Raw genomic sequence first — 21,526 nt, forward strand, 5'->3', positions numbered from 1 at the left:
CATCGGTCTAGGCCTGAAACGTCAGCCTTTCTGCTCCTATGATGCTGCTTGGCCTGCTGTGTTCATCCAGCTCTGCACCTTGTTGACTGATTTATTATCATCTGTTCTGCACTACACCCAAAGACAAATGTCACAGTATTTTGAAATTGATAGATTAATGGAAATTATATATTATCATTATTATCTTGCAACGTCTCTATTGAACCAATGAGAAGCATGACTAGCAGTAGAATTGGTCACTTAAACTGTTAGTTTCACATTTGCATTATACCCAGTTACCAACCAGTGTTATTTGCTGCAATCTCCATTTCCTAAATGACCTTGTTACTGTTGTAGGAATCTTGGATTACTTTCCATCCTCTAAATGTTGGCATATAGTCTAAATGTTACATTAATAGCAGTCTACCACAGTAGCTCATGATTTATCATGCAGCAAATTTACAATTATTTATATATGGTGCATTCAGAGATATTAAAAAAATTAAGCGTATTTAATCAAACTGCCTTGTATCTTGGATTAAGGGCTCTCTTAAAAAAAAATTAGGAAAATAGCAGGATCCCTCAGCAAGGAATTAAGTCTCCAAGATAACAACTTATAGACTTTTCACTGTGCTCATTTGAGGACGCGTGACAATAAAGCTAATTCATTCATTCTGTCATTATATAGCATCCTTGATGTGTTAAAACATCCCAACATACTTCACAGGAACATTATCAAATAATTTTGAACTCTGAACCATATAAGAAGATAATGAACCTGAATTCAATCAATGAATCATACTTTAAAGAACATCTTAAAAGAGGCAGAGAGATTTAAGGGAGCATGGCCTGAGTTTAGGGCCTTGGCAACTGAAGGCACAACGATCAATAGAATAATCACAGATGAAAGCCAATTGGCCAATTCAATGAACATACGTATTAAGAACAGTGTAAAGGCCACTTTATTTTCTGGACTGTCGGCTAAAACTGAGAGAAGGTACTGCTTTCAACCAAGAAAATGTTGTGACAAGATGTCTGTAGTTTTAAAACTAAGCTACTGGAACACATTGTTGTAAATTGTTATCTACAATGTCGCTTCATTTAAGCAGTGAAGGAGCATTCTAGATAGAATGGGCATTCTGTGTGTGTGTTCAGAGCAACTTTGCCCAGAGACAGTCTTTTGATTGTCTTTCAACGGGGCCAGTTATTATAGATTCAGGGGGGTGCAGCATAGTAACAACCATTTGATTGGTTCCTGGACAAGGGCTACAGTCCTGGGTGTAGGCAGTATAACAGAAACATCTAGATTGTGAAGAGAAAGTATCCATCTCGCTCCCTCCTCCTGTGTGGAGAATTAAAAAGAAAATTGCGAGTATATAGCTATTCTCCTCCCATTTCTCTGTAAGTTATTCTTCCTGTGAATCCCCTGTTGAAAGGAAAAGGGAATAAACTACCTCCAGAGGCACTGAAAGGTCAATCCTGAGCCAGTGAATGAAAGACTGACCACACCCTAAGTCATTAGGAAAAAATCAGAAGGAGTTGAAAGAAAGTTGAAATAAAACAACAAATATTTGCCATCCAGACTGGTGGCAGAACTATGCTTCTCTGACTTTTTTCTCCTTCTCTACCCATGATATTTAGAGCTTAAGAATTAGGAACAGGAGTGGACAATTCAGCTGCTGGAGCCTGTTCTGCTGCTTTATACAATCATCGCTGATCTCATCTCAGCCTCAACTCTTTGGCCCTGCCTATTCTCCATCACCCTTCAACTAATTATTAATTAAAAATCTGCCTATCTCCTCCTCAAATGGATTCTACAGATTCATGACACTTTGAGAGAAATCTGCTACCTCTTATTTTAAAACTATGTCCTTTCATTCTAGATTTCCGACATGAGGAAACATCTTTTCTATTGTCTACTTTGGTAATCCCTCTTGGCACCCTACATACCTCAATTAGATCCCCTCTCATGCTTCTGTGTAGATTAATATAGGCCTAAACTGTTCAATCTCTCTTCGTAAGACAAACACTCTTATATCATTTGTCTGTTTTCTCTTTGTGACTGGAATTTTATGGCATGAGTAGAGTTTAAGTTATAGACTAGCAATTCAACCTGTATTTAAAACAAAACTGTTTGACTACAACGTATTTTTGTTTATTAGGAAAAAACTGGTTTTTATATTCTTTTAACCTGAAATAGACAGTTAGGTAGAATTGGGCAATTCAGTGGTTTAATCAAATTTTCACATTCATGATGGAGTAGTGGGGCTTGATTTTCAGTACATTGCCTCAGTGAGACATGACAGTAGAAGAAAGTCATTTGGTCCCTCAAGCCTGCTGTGCCATAAGATAATGATGTATCTGTTTGTACTTTGAAGTTTGCATCCTAACTACCCAAGCCTTGCCAACTAGAATCTGGCTACCTTGGCCTTAAATGTATTTGATAATCTATCTTCCACTGTGTTCTGAAGCAGAGAGTTCTAAAGTTGCACAACTCTCTAAGAGAATAAATCTGTCCTCATCTCTGTCTTAATTAGGATGACCCCTAATTTTTAATCAGGGTCCCTTAGCTCTGGACTCTCTCACACAAGAGGAACCAGCCTTTCCACATTCAACTTGTCAATGACTGTTCAGGATCTTATAGACACCCACAACACTTCTAAATGTCAGTGAAGATGAGCCAGTCTATCCAATCTTTCCTCATAAGACAACTTGCTTATTCTGGGTATCAATCTAGTAAACCTTATCTGAACTGCCTCCAATGTATTTACATTCTTCCTTAAATAAGAAGATGAAGACTGCGCACAATGTTCGAGATGTGGAATCACCAATGCGCTATACAACTGAAGCATAACATCCTTACTTTTATGTTCAATTTCTCTTTTAATGAAGGATAGCATTCCATTAGTTTTCTTAATAACTTGCTGCACTTGTATATTAAGTTTTTGTGACTCATGCAATAGAACAACTACATCCTTCTGTACTTTGTAATTCTGCCGTCATTCTTTGTTGAAGTATTTGATTTTACTCTTCCTGTCAATTTGAACAACTTCACAATTTACCACTTTACACTACATCTATGCCTATCAGGGTATTATTAAATTGGAGAGGATGCAGAAAAGATTTACAAGGATGTTACTGTGACTTGAGGGTTTGAGTTATAAGGAGAAGCTGGATAGGCTGGGACTCTTTTCACTGGAGGGTAGGAGGTAGACCGGTGACCTTATAAAGGTTTATAAAATCATGAGGGGCACAGATAAGGTGAATATCAAAGGTCTTTTCCCTAGGATGGGGGAGTTCAAAACTAGAGGGCATAATTTTAAGGTGAGATGGAAAAGATTTAAAAGAGACCTGAGGGGCAATCTCTTCACACAGAGGGTGGTTCATATATAGAATGAACTGCCAGAGGATGTGGTAGATGCAGGTATAGTTACAACATTTAAAAAACATTTGGACAGGTACGTGAATAGGAAAAATTTAGAGGGATTTGGGCTAAACCCAGGTAAATGAGACTAGATTAGTTTTGGAAATTTGGTTGGCATGGGTGAATTGAACCAAAGAGACTGTTTCCATGCTCTATGACTATCTATCTACCTGCATCCTCCTTATGTCCTCTTCACAATATACTTTCCTACCTGTCTGTGCTGCCTCCCTAAGAGCAGTTTACCTATTGAATGCTGAAGAAGTCAGAATTGCAGGAGTGCAGTTACTTTATTCAGATTACAACTAGACTCGAGGCGAGGTGAGGCTATAGGAGAGATTTGGAAACCAGGATAAGAATTTTAAAGTTATGGTATTGTTTTTAACTGAGAGCCAGTGTTGGACAGCAAGCGCACAAGTGATGGGCGAATCAGCATTTAGGTAATTAACTGCCTGGGCAGCACAGTTTTGGATAGGACAGTAGAACATGTTATATGCCTTCCCAATCATTGGCTGTGCCTGCAAACTCACATTTTGTCATTCATGTACTAGCATCCCCAGATCTTTCTGTACCTCAGAGTTCTGCAAAGTGTCTGTATCAAAATAATATGCTGCCTTTCTATTCTTTTAGTCAAAGTGGACATATTCCCACATTACACTCATAGCTCTACCAAATTTTCATTCACTCATTTACACTTTGCAGACTCTCTTTCTCCTCTTCACTTGCCTACCTGTGCAGCTATTATCAATAAATTTATCTACCACACAGCCAGCCTTTATATCCATATCATTGCTATAGATTGCAAATAACTCTGGCACCAACACTGATTTAATGTGGAATTCAATTATATTATCATTGTTCCAGCATTGGTTGCCAGACACTCATTATTTTTATCATCACAAGAAATCACAGTCTTTAATTATATGTGTTGTTTGATGTTCCCTAAGCATCTGTAGGTATGAAATTTTGTAGGTATCTCTCTCCAGGCAGCCACTTAATTTACATCCATTTCTAGCTGTATCAGCTCTCTAAGAAAACACATTTGGAATTATATGTGAAAAATGTTCACCGTACTTTGGGTTCCTGGTTACTCACTAATATGAGAATTCTCTAGTTTGTCCTTATTGGATTTAAATTGAATGGCCTCATATGACTAGACTCAAGCAAATTGCTATGGGTGCTGTGAATTTGAAATCGAAACAGAAAATGCTGGAATGTTTAGCAAGAAACAGGATAAACATTTTGTGTCAATAAACTTTTGTGATAACCGTAGACTTGAGATTCTTGTTCAAGTTCTGGTAGATTTAAAAGTGAGGGACAGGTAGTGGAGTTTGAGAGTGGATGGATAAGGAGCTGGAGGAGTGGAAGTGGGGCTGGAAAAGTGAGGAGTTGGCAAGAAGGTAGGAGAATGAGAATTTATTTTTCAGTTCATTGATGGGATATGGGTATTGCTGGCTAGCTCAACATTTATTGCCCATTATTAATTGCCTTCAAAAGTGGTGGTGGGCCACCTCAAACCATCAAAATCCAGAGCTGGGAGTTCTGTGATCTCAAGCCAGTAACAATGATGGAACGGTGGATATATTTCCAAAGCAGAATGATATGGCTTGAAGAGGAACTTACTGATGATAGTTTTCCAGTGCATGTGCTGTCCTTGTTATGGAATTATATTCTCTCTTGTTTGAAATGGTCATTGAGGTCGGTTGGCTCGCCGAGCTAGTTTGTTGGTTCTCAGATGTTTTGTTACCATGCTGGGTAACATCCTCACTGCAGCCTCCAATGAAGCGTCGGTGTGTTTTCCCGCCTGGGAACCAACCTCAACACTCACAACCCGAACTACAAATCTACTCTAAAACCTTAGTGAAATGGTCATTGCCTGGGTACTTGGGTGGTTCAAATGTTGCATGCTGCTTATATGCACAAGCCTGGATGTTGACCATTTGAAGAGTGAGGATTGGCTACAACGATTGGATTGGAGAAATGCACCAGCTCTGACTGAATGCAATGTGAATGATCCATATTATTTCCTATGTATACCTATTCATGATACTGAGACTCTGAAGACTGGAAGATCTTCTGAAGGTTCTAGATATAATAAATTAGCATGGATAGAAGATTTGTCATCCAACAGGAAATGTAAAATAAGGACAATTAGGTCATTTTTGAGTTGGGTAATCAGTTACAAGTGAACTGACACTTGGATCTAATCTTTGACCTCAACAATCCATATCAATGGCACAGATGAAGGGATCCAATGTATGGTTGTTAAGTTTGCTTATGACACAAAGATAGGCAAGAAATCAAGTTGCGAAGACGACATAATGAGTTTGTAACAGGATGTAGATAGGTCAAGTGCCAAAAATTTGGCAGAGTATATTATGGGAAAATTTGAACTTTTCCATTCTGACAGGAAGAATAGAAAATCAATATGTTACTTACATATAAACCAATGAATTAGGACAGAAGTAGGTCCCCTCAGCAAAGATCTCACCAGATAAATGAGGAGGTTTCTGTTGGCAGAGAAGTCTAGAATTAAGGACCACTATAAAAATTAAGGATCACTGTTTAAACTGAGGTGAAGAGGAATTTCTTCTGTAGGAAAATTATTATTCTGTAGATTAGAGAGCATTGTTGCGTCAGGACCAGGTTACATAGGGAGTCAATGCTAATGAGGAGACAAATGAGAAAATATGTTTGAAGCCACAATTGGATCAGCCATGATCTTACTGAACAGTGAAGAAGGCTTGAAGGGCTAAATGGCATACCCCTGCTCTGAGTTATTTTCTTCTTGTAAAATAGGCATATGATAATCTCAACAGCTCTTGCTTATTGATAGATTTATGTGACTTTGTGCTCATTGCAAGTTTCGTGTTAATATAGAAGTGAAATTTCTTAAATAATTAAACATTACTTATGAATACTTTGACTTATTTTCACTTGATCTATATTTTACTAAACTGACTATGAATGATAGCTCATGGAGGTCTGACTCTGTCCTTGTGTTACAAAACAGTGCTCCAAGGATTCTCCCTCAAGCTAATCATCAGTCCGTTTTAACACTGAGGTAAATGGAGAGGAGACTAATGCTGCTCATTTGCTGTGTGCAACAGATACTATTGATTTGAGTCTAAGCTCTCTGTTATCCAACATTCACACGTCATCTCTGCAGCCTTTGCCAATTTCCGAATATTGTAGTAAATAAGATGCATTGGTCCCAGCTCTTGAAGCCAAATTACAATTTGCTTTTTATTATTGTTCTTGCTTAGGTTTAAATGAGTTGCATGTCCCTCAGTAGCTGCATCATGTTCTACTTTAAATAATAGATGAGCCCTTTTTTCTTCAGTTGTTTCCAACTTAATGTTAAGAAGAAATGTGTGCTACGTGCAGAACACCGGGCACATAGCTGAGACCTCAGCACCTCAGTTTCCCTTTGTGGGGGTGTCACAGTGGCTCAGTGGTTAGTACTGCTGCCTCACAGCGCCAGGGACGGGTTCGGTTCCAGATCTGTGGAGTTTGCACGTTCTCCCCATGTCTACGTGGTTTTCCTTCGGGTACTCCGGTTTCCTCCCACGGTCCAAAGATGTGCAAGTTAGGTGGATTGGCCATGCTAAATTGCCCATCGTATCCAGAGATGTGTGCATTAGCTGTGGGATATGCAGGGTTATAGGGATAAGATAGGTGGATGGGTCTGGTTGGGATGCAGTTTGGAGGGTCAGTGTGAACTCAAAGGGCCAAGTGGCCTGCTTCCACACTATAGGGATTCTATGATCTATGAATCTTTACCACTTTGAAACTGTGAATCCAGAGTTAATCTGAAGAAACAAAATAAATTTCCTTTGTGATATAAAATGTGATGTATAAAGTAACAAGCCAGGTCTGAAATGCAAATAACCTGAAAAATCAGTTTAATTTTTAACAATTCATCAGATATTTTTCCTGTAAGATATTTCTTATTCCCACAGCCCAAATCTTACTGTGTGTCTGGTCATATTCTGGTGTTGTAGAAACTGGTTACTCTTAATTGACATGAGATCAATTGGGTTTGGTCTTCTCAAGCAGCAGAGAAGGCCACTAAAGCTGTAAGATGCAAATCAAGTTGATTCGAAATAAAATTATGTTGTCAAAAATAGCAGCTGTACAATAGTTTTCACTTGAATACAGAATGTTTAATTTTCCTGCATGAATATGAAAATAAAACACATGACACTTCACTCAGTGGTACGAATATTGATTAATCAACGAACAACGTGCATTTACGCATTACTTTTACTGTAACAAAACATCCCGAGGTGTTTCACTGGAGCATAGTCAGACAAAATTTGACATGGGGCCACAAGGAAACAAAATATCATATGAGAGTGACCTAATGTGTGGTGAAAGAGCAGGCTTTAAGAGATGTCTTAAAGAAAGAGTGAGAGGTAGAGAGAATGAAGGAAGAAATTCTAGGTCCACATAGTTGAAGGCTTGTCTGCCAATGGTGGGGCAATTAAAATTGGAATATGTGCAAGAAGCCAGAAATGGAGAAGTGCAGAGCTCTTGAAGGAGGAGATTACAGGGGTGGGGGTTGGGAAAGACAGCTTGGACAAAGAGAATAACTTTAAAATTGAGGAGTTGCAGGACTCATGGCCAATGTAAATCAGTGAGCACAGGGTTGAAGGGTAAACAGGATTTGATTTGAGTAGCAAAGTTAAAATGACTTAAGTCCAATATGTACGGGGCACAATGCAGGTTCAGTCAATGGGTGGCAATTAAAAAGCTGCCCAATCAGATCTGGAGTCAGGCAGGCTGCCCACTCTCTCTTGCCTGGTTTGTGTGTTATATAGAGCCTTTTGCTGAGTCCATCAGGAAGGATGCGAAACTGAGAGGGGTGACTATTCCTAGCAGTGGAGGCCTGCAGGTGAAAGTCATTTTCTGCTGGGATCCTCTGCCAGTGTGCAGACTCGTGAATATCTGCGACCTGTTTGAACTGGCCTTGGGAGCCAAGCTAAATCGAGGCAGGAGCGAGGCCATGTTCTTTGGGAACTCGGCCAACCGATCCTTATTCCCTTCATCAGGACGGATTACCTCAAAGTGCTGGGATTATGGCTCAGAGGGGCTGGGCTTTGCGCAAAAACTTAGGAGGAGTGTAACGCCAAGCTGAGGCAGAAACTGGGCTTTTCGGAGGACCGGTCCCTCTCCATTGCAGGTAGAAACATGGTCATCAGGTATGAAGTACTTCCTGTTGTTGTAGGTGGCACAGGTCTGTCCCGTTCCCCAAACCCCAGGATGAAGATGGACCATGTCTGCAAGGACACCATGTTCAAAGCTCTGGATAAGAGGGGGAAGAATGTACTAAACATCACCTTCATCCTGATGTGTGTGGCTGTATCAAACTGTTTGTACATCCTAAGTTTTGCAAACACCAAGTGTCACTACATACTGATGTTGCGAAGGATAGGACTGGCCTCAATGCCATGGTACACTCCGTAGTTGGACTGTTCCATATCACCTGTCCTTCATGGAGAAATTTGCGAAGAACATCTTTGACCACAAGTCAATCAGGAAGCGATCAGCATATATCATCCTCGAGACCCCACTGGAAAAGAAGAGGGTGGATCCTAGCAGATTGTACTCTGAGCAGACTGTCAGCCATTTGGCAGAATGCCTCATCACCAGAACTTTCCAACAAGCACCAGACATCGCTTGGCTGCTGGTGATAAGAGGACTACCTGTGAGATCCTTCATATATGTCTGACTCTGCGCCACCGCATGCTGCACTGAAAGTGGCTGCAGGGGGGAATGAGACTGTCACAAGTCTCCTGCTGGAATTTGTCTTTGCAAAGGAAATCTGGAGAGAGATGCAGTGCTTTTTGTCAAGATTCATCTTGAGCACCCCGTGACACAGGACTCTGTGCTCTACGATCTGTTCCCTGGGACACTCCCCAAGTTAAACGTCGACTTTGTCTGGAGGACCATTGACTCTGTGAAAGGCACTCTTTGGTCTGCCCAAAACTTGCTGGTCTTCCAGAGCAAGGAGTTGACCTTGACCAAGTGATGCAGACTGGCACATTCTAAGGTCCAGGACCAGGACCGGGTGCTGAGGGATGCACTTAAACTTGGGGGCAGCTGCCACTGTCTGAGGTCTTTCTGCTGGAGTACAATGGGAGTCTGTTCAGTTATCAGACCCTCCAAATGCATGTAAATACTTAGTCTTGTACATGTAAGAAATGCCTTGAGGTTTGTTTGTTCTACAGATATAAAGACTGTATAGAATTGAACTGCTCTAGTGACCATGTATGTATATAAAGATTTTTATGAATGAACTATATTTTTGAAATAAAAAAGGAAAATGTTGGAATAGTCAAGGACAAAGTTAACAAAAGCACAGATGAGAATTTCAGCAGGAAAAGGGCGGAGTTGAGCAGTGTTATGGAGGTGAAATATGTTTTGATGATGGAGTGGATATGGAGCCAGAAGAACAGAGTCAAGTAGGGCATCAAGGTTTTAGGGGGTACTATGGATCTGTCTTTTTTTTTTGTAGATGCCACCCAACCTCTCCCTTAACTTCAGAAACACAAAGCTTTCATTGCACTTGAGGTCATCCAAAAACTGCAGTTGTGTTGGTATTCGCTCTAATCCCAATGACAGATAAATTTCACATTGTCCTGCTGCAAGGGAATCAAGCGTGCAGAACTGATTTCAAAGCCAAATAGCTGTGATGCTACCTCAGATGGAGCTGTTTCACCTTGGGCTATTCCATTGGTGGCTCCGAACCTTTTCAAATTAAATTATTTAATTGATCCACAAATTTAAACTTCTCCAAGTTATATAGTGGTAATACTTGAGCAAAGGCTGATGTTTAAATTGTGTAAGTCCGGTCAGAAATGGTGCAGATAACTTGTTTGAGCATACACTGGGTTTGGATTGTGACATTAGATCCACATATGAGCTGGTATTGATGGTTATAATTCCAGGAATGCAGTTTGCATGAAAAAGTGAACGCCCAAACTAACTTTACTTTAAACAATAGTTTGCAACACAGAAGAGGGATAAGTATAAACTTGTCACTTCACAGGAGCTACTCACCCCTTGGCACAGTATCAATTCACATATCTGAAACGACCACACCCATTCTAGGACAGGTCATAAATGCACCGAAAGTAGACATACGTTGCATTGTATGGTAGCTTTATGTGTTGTTGCAACCAGATCCCAAGTGAAGTCCCCTAACTCATTATGGTTCCAGATGAGATACCCCAGACTGTTCAGATCCCGAGTGATGAAGGACAAACTGAACCACCTTTATCATTCATCCATTGCCCCAAATGGTTGCAGCAATGTTAACATAAAAAGGATCTCTTCCATTTAGGTACCTTTCCCCCACATCCAAATGAAGTTGTGCTTTAAAAGAAGCCAATTTAACCAGGCTTTATTGAGTTAACAAAAAGTGAGTTTGTTCATTACTATGCACAATACGAAATACAAATGCAGTGCACAGATACAAAGATGAGAAATAAAAGACAAATCCAACATGACAGGAATAAAGAAATAAAAGATATACAGGTCAGTTTCTGAATTGTTCATGAACAGTAATAAGATGACGTTGCAGCCATTCTTGGGTTTCACTGGTAGAGTTGATGCTGACAGTTGAACAGGTGATTTTCAAGATTCTGCAGTTCTAATGCCCTGAAACTGAGATTAAATTCCAGAATTCAGGATGAGAGAATTTTGTTATCCTGTTTACTTTTAAACTGGTTTGTAGCACTCGGAGTTAAGAGAGAGGTTCTTTACCTGCAACTAACTAGGAGATAGTTATTCAACTTTTCCCTTTATAACACACTATCACTTAAACTCAGCCTGGTACCCAGAATCGCAATCAGCCCATCTAGTGCACTCCACTAGAATTGAAACTTGCTTTTTAACCCCTGTCCTTCTGTTTTATTGGAGGACAGAACAGACATGTCTTCAAGAGATGGTTTTCTGCTGAGAGGGGAGAGAGAGTCAGCTCTCTTTTTACCTCTTCTTATTAAGTCTCTCCCATTTTGAAGTTTCCCTAACAATGAAATTATATGTGCATCGCTGCATTGACTTCACACAGGACTTTGCTGTAGTTATAATATAAAGATGCTGCAGCTAACTTTGCGCAGAAAGCTCGCATAAATAATACTGTTATGATAAACAATATTGTTCTTTTACTTTGTGGTAATGGCTTCATAAAAACCACATGACTTGCTAGGCCATTTAAGAGGGCAGTCATTTGCTAATTCCATTGCTATTGGTTTGGAGTCACGTGGGCCAAATCAGAAGACCCATTTGGTTTCCTTCCATAAAGGGTATTTGGAGTGAGATGAATTTTTACTATAACCTATTAGTTTAATTACTGATTCTAACTATTTTTTAAATTTAGATTTATATAATTGAATTCGAATTCCCCAACTGTCATGAAAGAAATTGAACTAATGTCTTTGGATCACAAGTCTTTGGTGCGACAGGGTGTCTCAGCGATTAGCACCAGGGACCTGGGTTCAGTTCCAGCCATGGGTGACCATCTGTATGAAGTTTGCACATTCTCCCCATGTCTGTATGGGTTTCCTCCGGGTGCTCTGGTTTCCTCCCACAATCCAGAGCTTTGCAGGTTAGGTAGAGTGGCTGTGCTAAATTGCCCATGGTATCTGGGGATGTGTAGGTTAGGTAGATTAGTCATGGCAAATGTAGGGTTACAGGGATAGGGGAGGGGCGGATGAGTCTGGCTGGGATGCCCTTAGGAGAGTTGGTGTGGACTTGTTGGGCTGAATGGCCTGTTTCTACACTGTGGGGATTCTATGAAAAATCTCGGCATCTGGAGTATGAGACCAGTACTGCAATCACCGTAGGAGCAAATTATTGCAGATGCTGGAATCTGTGCTGAAACAAAATATGCTGCAAATCACAGCGGATCAGGCAGCATCCATGGGGAGAGACAAAGCTAAAGTTTCGAGTCCAAATGACTATCACCACTTGGCATAATAGTCTGTTCGTAAAGTTCTGCTTTCTTTATGTTGCTAACATGGACAAGACTTCGTCAGTTTGCAGATCTCTGTATAATTATTGCCATTTCAGGATGTCACAACTGTAGTGTGCAGTGTATTTTTCGACTAAAGGTCACTGTAACTGATTGTATGGAACAGTTGCAGTCTGTGTCAGTCGTGGCTCAGTTGTTGCATTCTCATCTTGGAATCATTAGGTTCCAGGACAATAGCAACATGGAAAGGAGATTGGCGGAGCGTCAGGAATCAGACATTAGGGAACTGTTTTTTTTAACTGTACAAAGGTTTATTATGTGATTCCCTAGGAGGTCAGTGTTCTTGATCTATAGCAACATAGCAATGACCAAAACTTTGGGCATAATTTCAAATTTGCAGATGGTACAAAACTTGGAAGTGTTGTGAACTTGTTTTTTACTTATTTGATTAAGAGGTCTGAACAGCATTGACTAGGCCAACATTTGTTGTCCTTCTATAATTGTCTTTGAGAAGCTGATGGTTGGCCACTTTGTTCAACTGCTGCAGTCCACGTGATGTCAATACACCTAACGTGCAGTTAGGAAGGGACCTCTATGACTTTGACCAAGCAACGTGTAGGAGCAGCAATATAGTTTCATGTCAGGATGGTGTGGGGCTTGGAGGAGAACTTGCCGATTTTTCCATGGATCTGCTGCTGTTGTCTTTATCAGTGATAGATGTTGCCAGGTTGAAAAGTGCCACTTAAGGAACGTTGGTAAGTTTCTGTAGTTTATCAATAAAAGCCAAAAGAACTACGGATGCTACAAATCAGAAACAAAAACAGAAATTGCTGGGAAAGCTCAGCAGGTCTGGCAACATCTGTGGAGACAAGTCAGAATTAACATTTCAGTTGAGTGACCCTTCCTCAGAACTGAGAAGAGTCACTTGACCCGAAATGTTATCTCTGATTTCTCTTCACCGATGCTGCCGGACCTGCTGAGCTTTTTGAGCATTTTCTGTTTTTGTTGCTGCACAATATCATTTGGATCAATGTTGTATGTCAGTCATAGAGTGTGAATGTTGAAGCTGATAGATGGGATGCTTCAAGCAGAGACAACAGCGTGGAGCTGGAGGAACACAGCAGGTCAGGCAGCATCAGAGGAGTAGGAAAGTTGACGTTTCGGTTCGGGACCCTTCTTCAGAACTTCAAGCAGGTTGCTTTATACTGAGGTATATCAAAGTTGTTGAGTGTTGTTGGAACTGTACTCATCCAGGCAAATGGAAAGTATGCGCCTTATAGATTGTGGAGAGGTTTTAGCCAGAAGGTGAGTTACTCAGCACAGAATTTTCAGCTTCTGACCTCTTCTTGTAGCCACAGTATTTATACAATTGGTCCACTCCAGTTTCTGTTGAAGGATAACTCCCAGAACCTTCAACTGTGAAGTTAGGATTGTGTTAAATATCAAAAGAATATGGACAGTTTAGTGGAATGGGTCAACAAGCAGCAGATGAAATTGAATGCAGAGATCTGAGAAGTGATTTATTTTATGGAAGAATGCGGAATGACAAAATAATTGATGCAGATCTAAAGGAAGTGCCAGAGCAGAGGGATCTGGGTGTGTATGTACATAAATCAGTGGGTATGCCATTAATAAAGCATATGGTATGCTGCTGTTTATAAAATGTACAAAGAGTATAAATACAAGTGTATTAGAATAAATTTGTATAAAACACTGGTTTGGCCTCAACTGGAGTTTTGCATCCAGTTCTGGCAGCACACCTTTGGAAAGATGAGAAGATGTCAGACGGGGTACAGAAAAGATTTGCAAAAATATTTCTAATGATGAGGATTTTCAGTTACCTGGATAGAGTTGAGAAGCTGAGGCTGTTCTTTTTGGGGTGTTTGAGAAAAAAGACTAGAAGTGCTTAAAATCATGAGGGGTCAGAACAAAATAGATGGGGAGAAACTGTTCACATTGGTGAATGGATTGTGAACCAGAGGGAATTTAAGATAATTCACAAAAGAATCAATGGTGATGTGAAGAAAAAGATTCTCTGGCAGTTAATGGTTAGAAACTGGAATGTACTGCCAGAGAGTGTGGTGGAAGCAGGGTCAATTGAAAAGTAAATTAGGATCATTTACTGAAGAGAGAAAATTTGGAGAGGAAATGTGGAGGAATGGCATTAGGTGAATTGCTCTTACCGAGAGCCAGCACAGACTCAATGAGCTAAATGGCCGCTTTCTTGGATACCAGGTCAAGAGGACAAAAATCAAGTACTAATAACACCATTACAAAAGAAGACACATTATTTGGCCATTATCACATTGCTGTTTGCTGCCTCCAAATTGATTGCACTATATTACAACAACTTCATTTCTAAAAGTATCTTATTGACTGTAAAACACTTTGAAATGTCCAGTGGTTATGAAAAACACTATATAGATGCAAGTTTTATTTTTCTTTTCATTGTGTCTGTGAAACATCCCAAAGCATTTGCAGCAAATGAATTTCTACTCCATTGCAGTCACAGTACTGTGGCCTGAATAATAATTGTTCATTGACGACTGCTCAGGATATTCTATGAGGTTGAATTCAGCTGTACCCAAGCAGTGACTCCATGAACTGGAATAATTCACAAATTTCTTGTCTGCTATAACTATTTATTGCATGAAGTTGAGCTTCACTGGACTCTTGACACTGAGGATAGAAGGTTAATGATCTTGTACTGTTGAATAAGTTCTAACCAGATTAATCATAACTGAAATTTCTGGAGCGTGCTTTGTCCTTGCACATTCTTGTTGGTATTATTCTTTTTATAGATGCAGTGAGAAGAAGTGATTGCAACGAGTGGCAATGAAAAAGCAGGTTATACAAATTGAGGCAGATCTTTTCATTGCTCTGAAATATTGGTGCCCTTTGAAAGAATGTTAACAGGGTAGGAATTGATTTTAATCTGGTTGATGTTTGAGGTGGAGTAGTGCTGGAAGCCAGACTGCAGTGCATCACTGGCTTAGGAGCTCTAGCCTTCATTGTCACCGGTTATTAAATCACAGAGAAAGCTCAAATGCAACATATTCAGCACCTGTAAATGGGAATGGCAGGCCCTAGTTCAAATGAAAACTTTTGAATTTATGACAATTGAAGGCCAGTTTATGGTGGACATTGAAAAGGTAACACAAATTTCTTTAATCTATCACTTGTTCAGATTTTTGCTGACTGGACCTGGAAGACATTAGGATTTATTTATAATCTAGATTGTGTTGCTATGGTGATAAATTCAGGCAAAAGTATTAACTCTGAAGAACACATAGGTTATTTGGGGCATTGATTAGGATCCTTAGTTGGACTACCAGACAACGTAGATAACTGAACTGCATACTTACATCACCTTGAGACAGTGGAAGGGGTCAAGCTATCATGAACACTTTCAGAAAATAATTTATAAGCTAAAGGCATGCTGAACTTTAACAGGCTGAGAGGATTGCAATAAAGGAGGAAGGAAACAATACTTCAACCATTTTGTGTAAAAATTCTGCTTAGACTACACCTGGAATCCTGTGAGCACTGCTCGGCACCACACCTTTGGAAGAATTGGTCTTGAACTGTGTGCAGTTCAGATTTACCAGAATGATACTTAGATTCAAAGAATAAATTGTGGGGAGATTTTACGTAAACTAGGGTTGTAAGGAGAACCAATAAGATCAATAGAGTTCCCTTCTATTGTTGGGGAGTCTAGGACAAAGTGACGTAATCAAACTAATGGAGAGGGCACTTGGAGTGCATTCCACTGTCATACTGTTTTAACTCCATGTTATTACAATTATGCAGACTTCCCTTGAGGGCTTTCCCTGCCCAGTTGATGCTCTGTAACTACAAAGCTGAGAAAAATTTCTTTTTATTGTTCTGACTGATGTTAGAGTACTGTAAACTGTTGCTCTGATGAAACAAGCAGGTAAGCGGGCGGATATTCATTAGATTCTTCGGGTGATAATCCTTTTTTTTAAAACCAGATGAAACATTATATTCATTTTCCTGACCCATGCCTCAAAAATGCTGCAGGTCATGCAGGCAGATTTGATAGCCCTAGACTGCGTGGGTAGAGTATGCACAATTGTAAAGCGACCTGGCTTTTCAGGCTTTCATATCACAAAGAACGGCAGCTTTTCAATGCCATCCATGTTGGCAGAGATCCTAGAAGTGACACATTCTTCATTTTGTTTTCTACCGTTATATGTTTCATTGTTAAATATTAAAGAGTGACCTGTTAAATAGTCCGGTTTCTTGGTGCATACTCATTTAGGATGTGGGTGAGACCATGTTGTAGTCAGTGCCGCAGGCTTGCTTCTGATTTTTTTCCTCTAACTTGGACAAATTATGTTTGGTAGGCGGGATCACATGACAAATGTGCATGAGTCTGGCTAATCTGGAGTTACCAGTCTGAGTCTTCAGTTTGGCACTGGAGTCTTTCTATCGGATTTCCTATTCTGCTGGAGGGAATAGGTGACAACTTTGCCAGAACTGCAGTTTCAGGTGATCTAATTAGACTTCTCACAACTTCCCTGTATTTAAACGGAGAGACGTTGTGCCACTCAATGGTGCAGAGGGACCTGGAGGCCCATGTGTGAGAACCGCAAAATGTTACATGGAAGATCACAGATATCACAAAGATGTCTCATGGTATCAGGTCTTCAATATCCATCACATGGCGTGGTTCGGTATTACTAGTATTGACTGTCTGCACCTGTGGCAGGTTGTGAGGGAACTGACAAGAATGAAAACCTATTTAATCTCACCCTTATTTAGGTGCCTGTTGCAGACGCATCTGCCTATGACATCACTGTTAGAAGTGACTGCTGCACAGTGAAGATTAAGTTCTGTCTTCATTTTAAGGATACCACCCACCTTGCTCTGTGGCATTGTCAATGGGTTCTTTCACTGCATCAGTGGCTGAGTGTTCAGCAAAAAGACTGATTTAAAATCTTGTGTAACATTAGATCAAGTCATTATTAACATAACTGATTGCAAATTTTTCTTTTATTAATTCATGGGATGTTAATATCACAGGCTGGCAGCAATTATTGCTCATCCATAGTTGACCTTGAGAAGATGGTGGTGAGCTGACTTCTTGAACTGCTGCAGTCCAGGTCCTGTAGGTAGACCCATAATGCATTCGGGAGCAAGTTCCAAGATTTTGAACCAGCGACAGTGAAGGAACGGTGATGTATTTCCAAGTCAGGATGGTGAAACTTGGAGAGAAACTTGCAGGTGGTTGTGTTCTCATGTATCTGTTACCCTTGTCCTTCAAGATGGAAGTGGTTGTGCATTTGGAAGGTGCTGTCTAAGGAGCCTTGGTGAATTTCTGCAGTGCATCCTGAAGATAGTACACCCTGCTGCTACAGAGTGCCAATGGTAAAGAAAGTGAACGTTTGTGGAGTGATACAAATCAAGCGGGCAACTTTGTCCTGAATGGTGTCAAGCTCCTTGAGTGTTGTTGGAGCTGCACCCATCCAGGCAAACAAGGAGTATTCCCATCACACTCCTGACCTGTGCCTTGCAGATGGTGAACAGAATTTGTGGAATCAGGAGGTGAGCTACTCATTGCAGGATTCCGAGCCTCTGACCAGCTCTTGTAACCACTATATTTATATGGCAAGTTCTGTTCAGTTTCTAGTCAATGGTGACCCCCGGGATGTTGATCATGGAAGATTCAGTGATGGTAATACCATTGAATGCCAAGGGATGATAGCTATATTCTCCCTTGTTGGAGATGATCAGTGCATGGCAATGAAAAAGCCGGTTGCATGAATTGAAGCATTTGTGTAGCACAGATGTTACTTTCTACTTTTCAGCTCAAATCTGAAAGTTGTCCAGATCTTGCTGAATTTGGACACAAACTGTTTCAGTGTCTAAGGGGTTGTGAATGGTGCTGAACATTGTGCAATCAGTGAACATCCCAATCTGACTTTATGATGTAGAAAAGGTCATTAATGAATCAACTGATGATGGTTGGGGTGGAGTTCCTGCAGAAATATCCTGGAACTGAGACGATTGATTTCCAACAGCCACAACCATCTTCCTATATGCCAGTTATGACTCCAACCAGTAGGGAGTTTTCTCCCTGATTCCCATTGACTCCAATTTTTCTAGGGCTTCTTGATGGCACACACAGCCAAATGTGGCCAAATGGCTGTCAATCTGTCCTCACTGCTGGACTTTAGCTGTTTTGAACCTGGAATGTATTGAGGTCTGGAGCTGTGTAGTACTGGCAAAAGCTAAACTGGGTGTCACTGAGCAGATTATTGCTTCACAAATGCAGTGTTGCTGACACCTTCCATCACTTTTTACTGTTGATTAAGAGTAGACTGATGAGGTGATAATTGGCTGGGTTGGATTTGTCCTGTTCTAGTGCACAGGACATAGATGCACAATTTTCTACATTTTCGGGTAAATGCTGGCATTGGAGCTGTAGCTTGGCTAGGGCTGCGGCAAGTTCTGGAGCTCAAATCTTCAGTACTATTCCCGAATTTTTGCAGTATCCAGTGCCTTGAGTTGTTTCTTGATATCACATGGAATGAATGGAATTGGCATCTGTGATGCTGGGGGCCACTGGAGGAGGCCAAGATGGATCACGCACTTGGCAGTTCTGCCTGAAGATTGCTGCAAATGCTTCAGCCTCATCTTTTGCACTGATGTGCTGGGCTCTTCTATCATTGAAGATGGGGATTTTATTGCAGCCCACTTCTCGAGTGAGTTGTTTAGATTTCCAGCATTCACAACTGGATGTGGCAGGATTGCAGAGTTTTGATCTGATATGTTAATTATGGGATTGCTTACTCTGTCTATTGCATGCTGCTTATGCTGTTTGGTGTGCAGGTAGTCCTGTTTGGTAGTTGTATCAGGTTGACACCTCACTGTTAGGCTTGCCTGGTACTGCTCCTGCCTTGCCCTCCTGCACTCTTCATTGAACGAGAATTGATCTCCTGACTTGATGGTAATGGTTGAGTGAGGAATATGCCAGGCCATGAGGTTGCAGATTGTGTTGGGGTAAGATTCTGCTACTGTTGATAGTGCATGGCACCTCATGGATGACCAGTCTTGAGTTGCTAGATGTGTTTGAAGTCTGCTGCATTCAGCATGCTGATAGTCTCACACAACGTGATGTAATGTATTCTCATTGTGAAAGTGGGAGGTTGTCTCCGCAAGGACTGTGCGGTGGTCACTCTTAGTGATACTGTCACGAACAGATGCATCTGTGGTGGCGAGATTGGTAAGGATGAAGTCAAGTATGCTTTTCTCTCTTCTTGGTTCTCTCAACACCTATCGCAAATCCAGTCTTGCAGCTATGTCCTTTAGGACTCAACCATCTCGATCAGTAGTGCTGCTGCCAAGCCACTCTTGGTGGTGGACATTGAAAACCCCCAACCAGAGTACATTCTGCACCCTTGCCACCCTCAGTGCATCTTCCAACTGCTGTTTTAACATAGAGGAATACTGATTCATCAGCTGAGGTGAGGGAGTGGTATGCAGCAACCAGCAGAAAGTTTCCTTGCATATGTTTGATCCAGTATTCCCTCTAAGTTCCATGTGCAGCCATTCCAAGCTTCTGCACGTGTGATCTGCTTCAGTACACACCATTCTTGGCATGAGGTCTGGTTCCAGATGTCACTGCTATGCATGAACCCCAGTGGCCCACGCAACCTGTGCGAAAATTAGAGGGAACAGTGGATTATCTGGAGCGATGAGACTTCATGGGGTCCGGAGTCAATGTTGAGGACTCCCGTGTTAATCCCTCCTGACTGTATACCACTGTGCAGCTAATGGGCCTGGATTCTGCTTCGTCTGTCCTGCCAGTGGGACGGGACATATTCAAGGATGGTGATGGTGGTGTCAGGCAAATTGTCTTTAAGGTATGATTCTGTAACAATAGCTATGTCAGAATGATGCTTGGCTAGTTTGTGAGACAACTCTCCCAATTTTGAATTGAGTTTAACTTTTGAACTCCCTTCAGGCTATATTTCAGAACAGAATTCCATGTGATTGTGAAATATTAAAGCAAATTGCTTTTGAAGTAGCTAATTTTAAAAATTTCTCCATGGGCTATTTTATAACTTTCTGACTCTCCATTGAATACTTTATAGCTTGCGAAAAATTCTAGTTGAGTAGTTTATAACAGTCACTAGACTTGTATTATTTGGTAGAACGGAACTTGAGTGTTGCTGGGAAAAGACATTGCATGGAATTTTTTGACTTGCCTTCATGTCAATTTAAGGGGAAGCATCAACATTTATATGGATGACAGGAGACTGCCGATTAGTTGACAAGTGAGTTGTTTGTCAAATATTAAACAAGTCAAAAATAATTTTTGTGCAGATTTAGACAATAATTATTTTTTTTTCTGTTTAGTGTGTTGGAGAAGAGAACTGGGTGGATAGTCGGACAGTTTACATTGGACATCGTGAACCCCCTCCAGGCACAGACGCTTACATTGTACAAAAATATCCCGATAACAGGATTGTGTCTTCAAAGGTAAAGTTTTCATTTTTTTCCATTCACTCAGCTATTTAATGTAGGGGGCACCCATTTATTGTGTATTCTAATAATGCATTTTTGTTTTATTGAGGTTGGTATATGAGGAATGTTTCCTAATAATGCTGCCATTGTTTTTGTTTTGCTGTGATTACTGAACATGTTCAATTTCTTTGAAAGAAACTGCTGCTTCACTGCTCCATTGCCTGGGGGTCTCGCTTAGTCACATCATGTGGCAACCCTCCTGACTTACATCTTCCCACTTGACACTCGCGCTCATCAACTCTGCTGAGTTTGCTTGCCTACCCTGCTAACTCAACGTGTCACTTGTTGACTCTCCTGATCCCCTCTTCTTACCTGACCCTCCCGTTCTTTGACCCTTGATCTTCACGTTCACTAACCCACCCAAACATAAGATATAAGAGAGGAATCAGGTCTCTCAAGTCTGCTCAGCCATTTAGTCATGGCTAATATATTTCTCAACCCCATCCTCCTGCTTCCTTCTCATAACCTTGGATCCCCTGACCCATCAAGAACCTGTTCATCTCTGACTTAAATACTGACTCAGCACTTCCTGCCTGACCTTACCACTCCTGATTCTTTTATTCACCATATCCCTCCCCAACCCTTCTGCTTGT

At 40.8% G+C, this 21,526-nt stretch overlaps 1 protein-coding gene across 2 annotated transcripts in view; it reads left to right on the forward strand.

Moving 5' to 3' along the window:
- The window catches only part of LOC109913709 (phospholipid-transporting ATPase IH), an 87,653-nt gene that overhangs the window by 14,624 nt on the left and 51,503 nt on the right, over window positions 1–21,526 (forward strand). For both annotated transcript variants that reach the window (XM_048598033.1, XM_048598032.1), the window contains exon 2: window positions 20,766–20,888. In XM_048598033.1, coding sequence (XP_048453990.1) covers window positions 20,766–20,888 — 123 coding nt within the window. The remainder of the gene's footprint in view (window positions 1–20,765; window positions 20,889–21,526) is intronic.

This window comes from Rhincodon typus, chromosome 6, assembly GCF_021869965.1.
Source record: "Rhincodon typus isolate 14 chromosome 6, sRhiTyp1.1, whole genome shotgun sequence".
Classification (NCBI taxonomy): Eukaryota; Metazoa; Chordata; class Chondrichthyes; order Orectolobiformes; family Rhincodontidae; genus Rhincodon; species Rhincodon typus.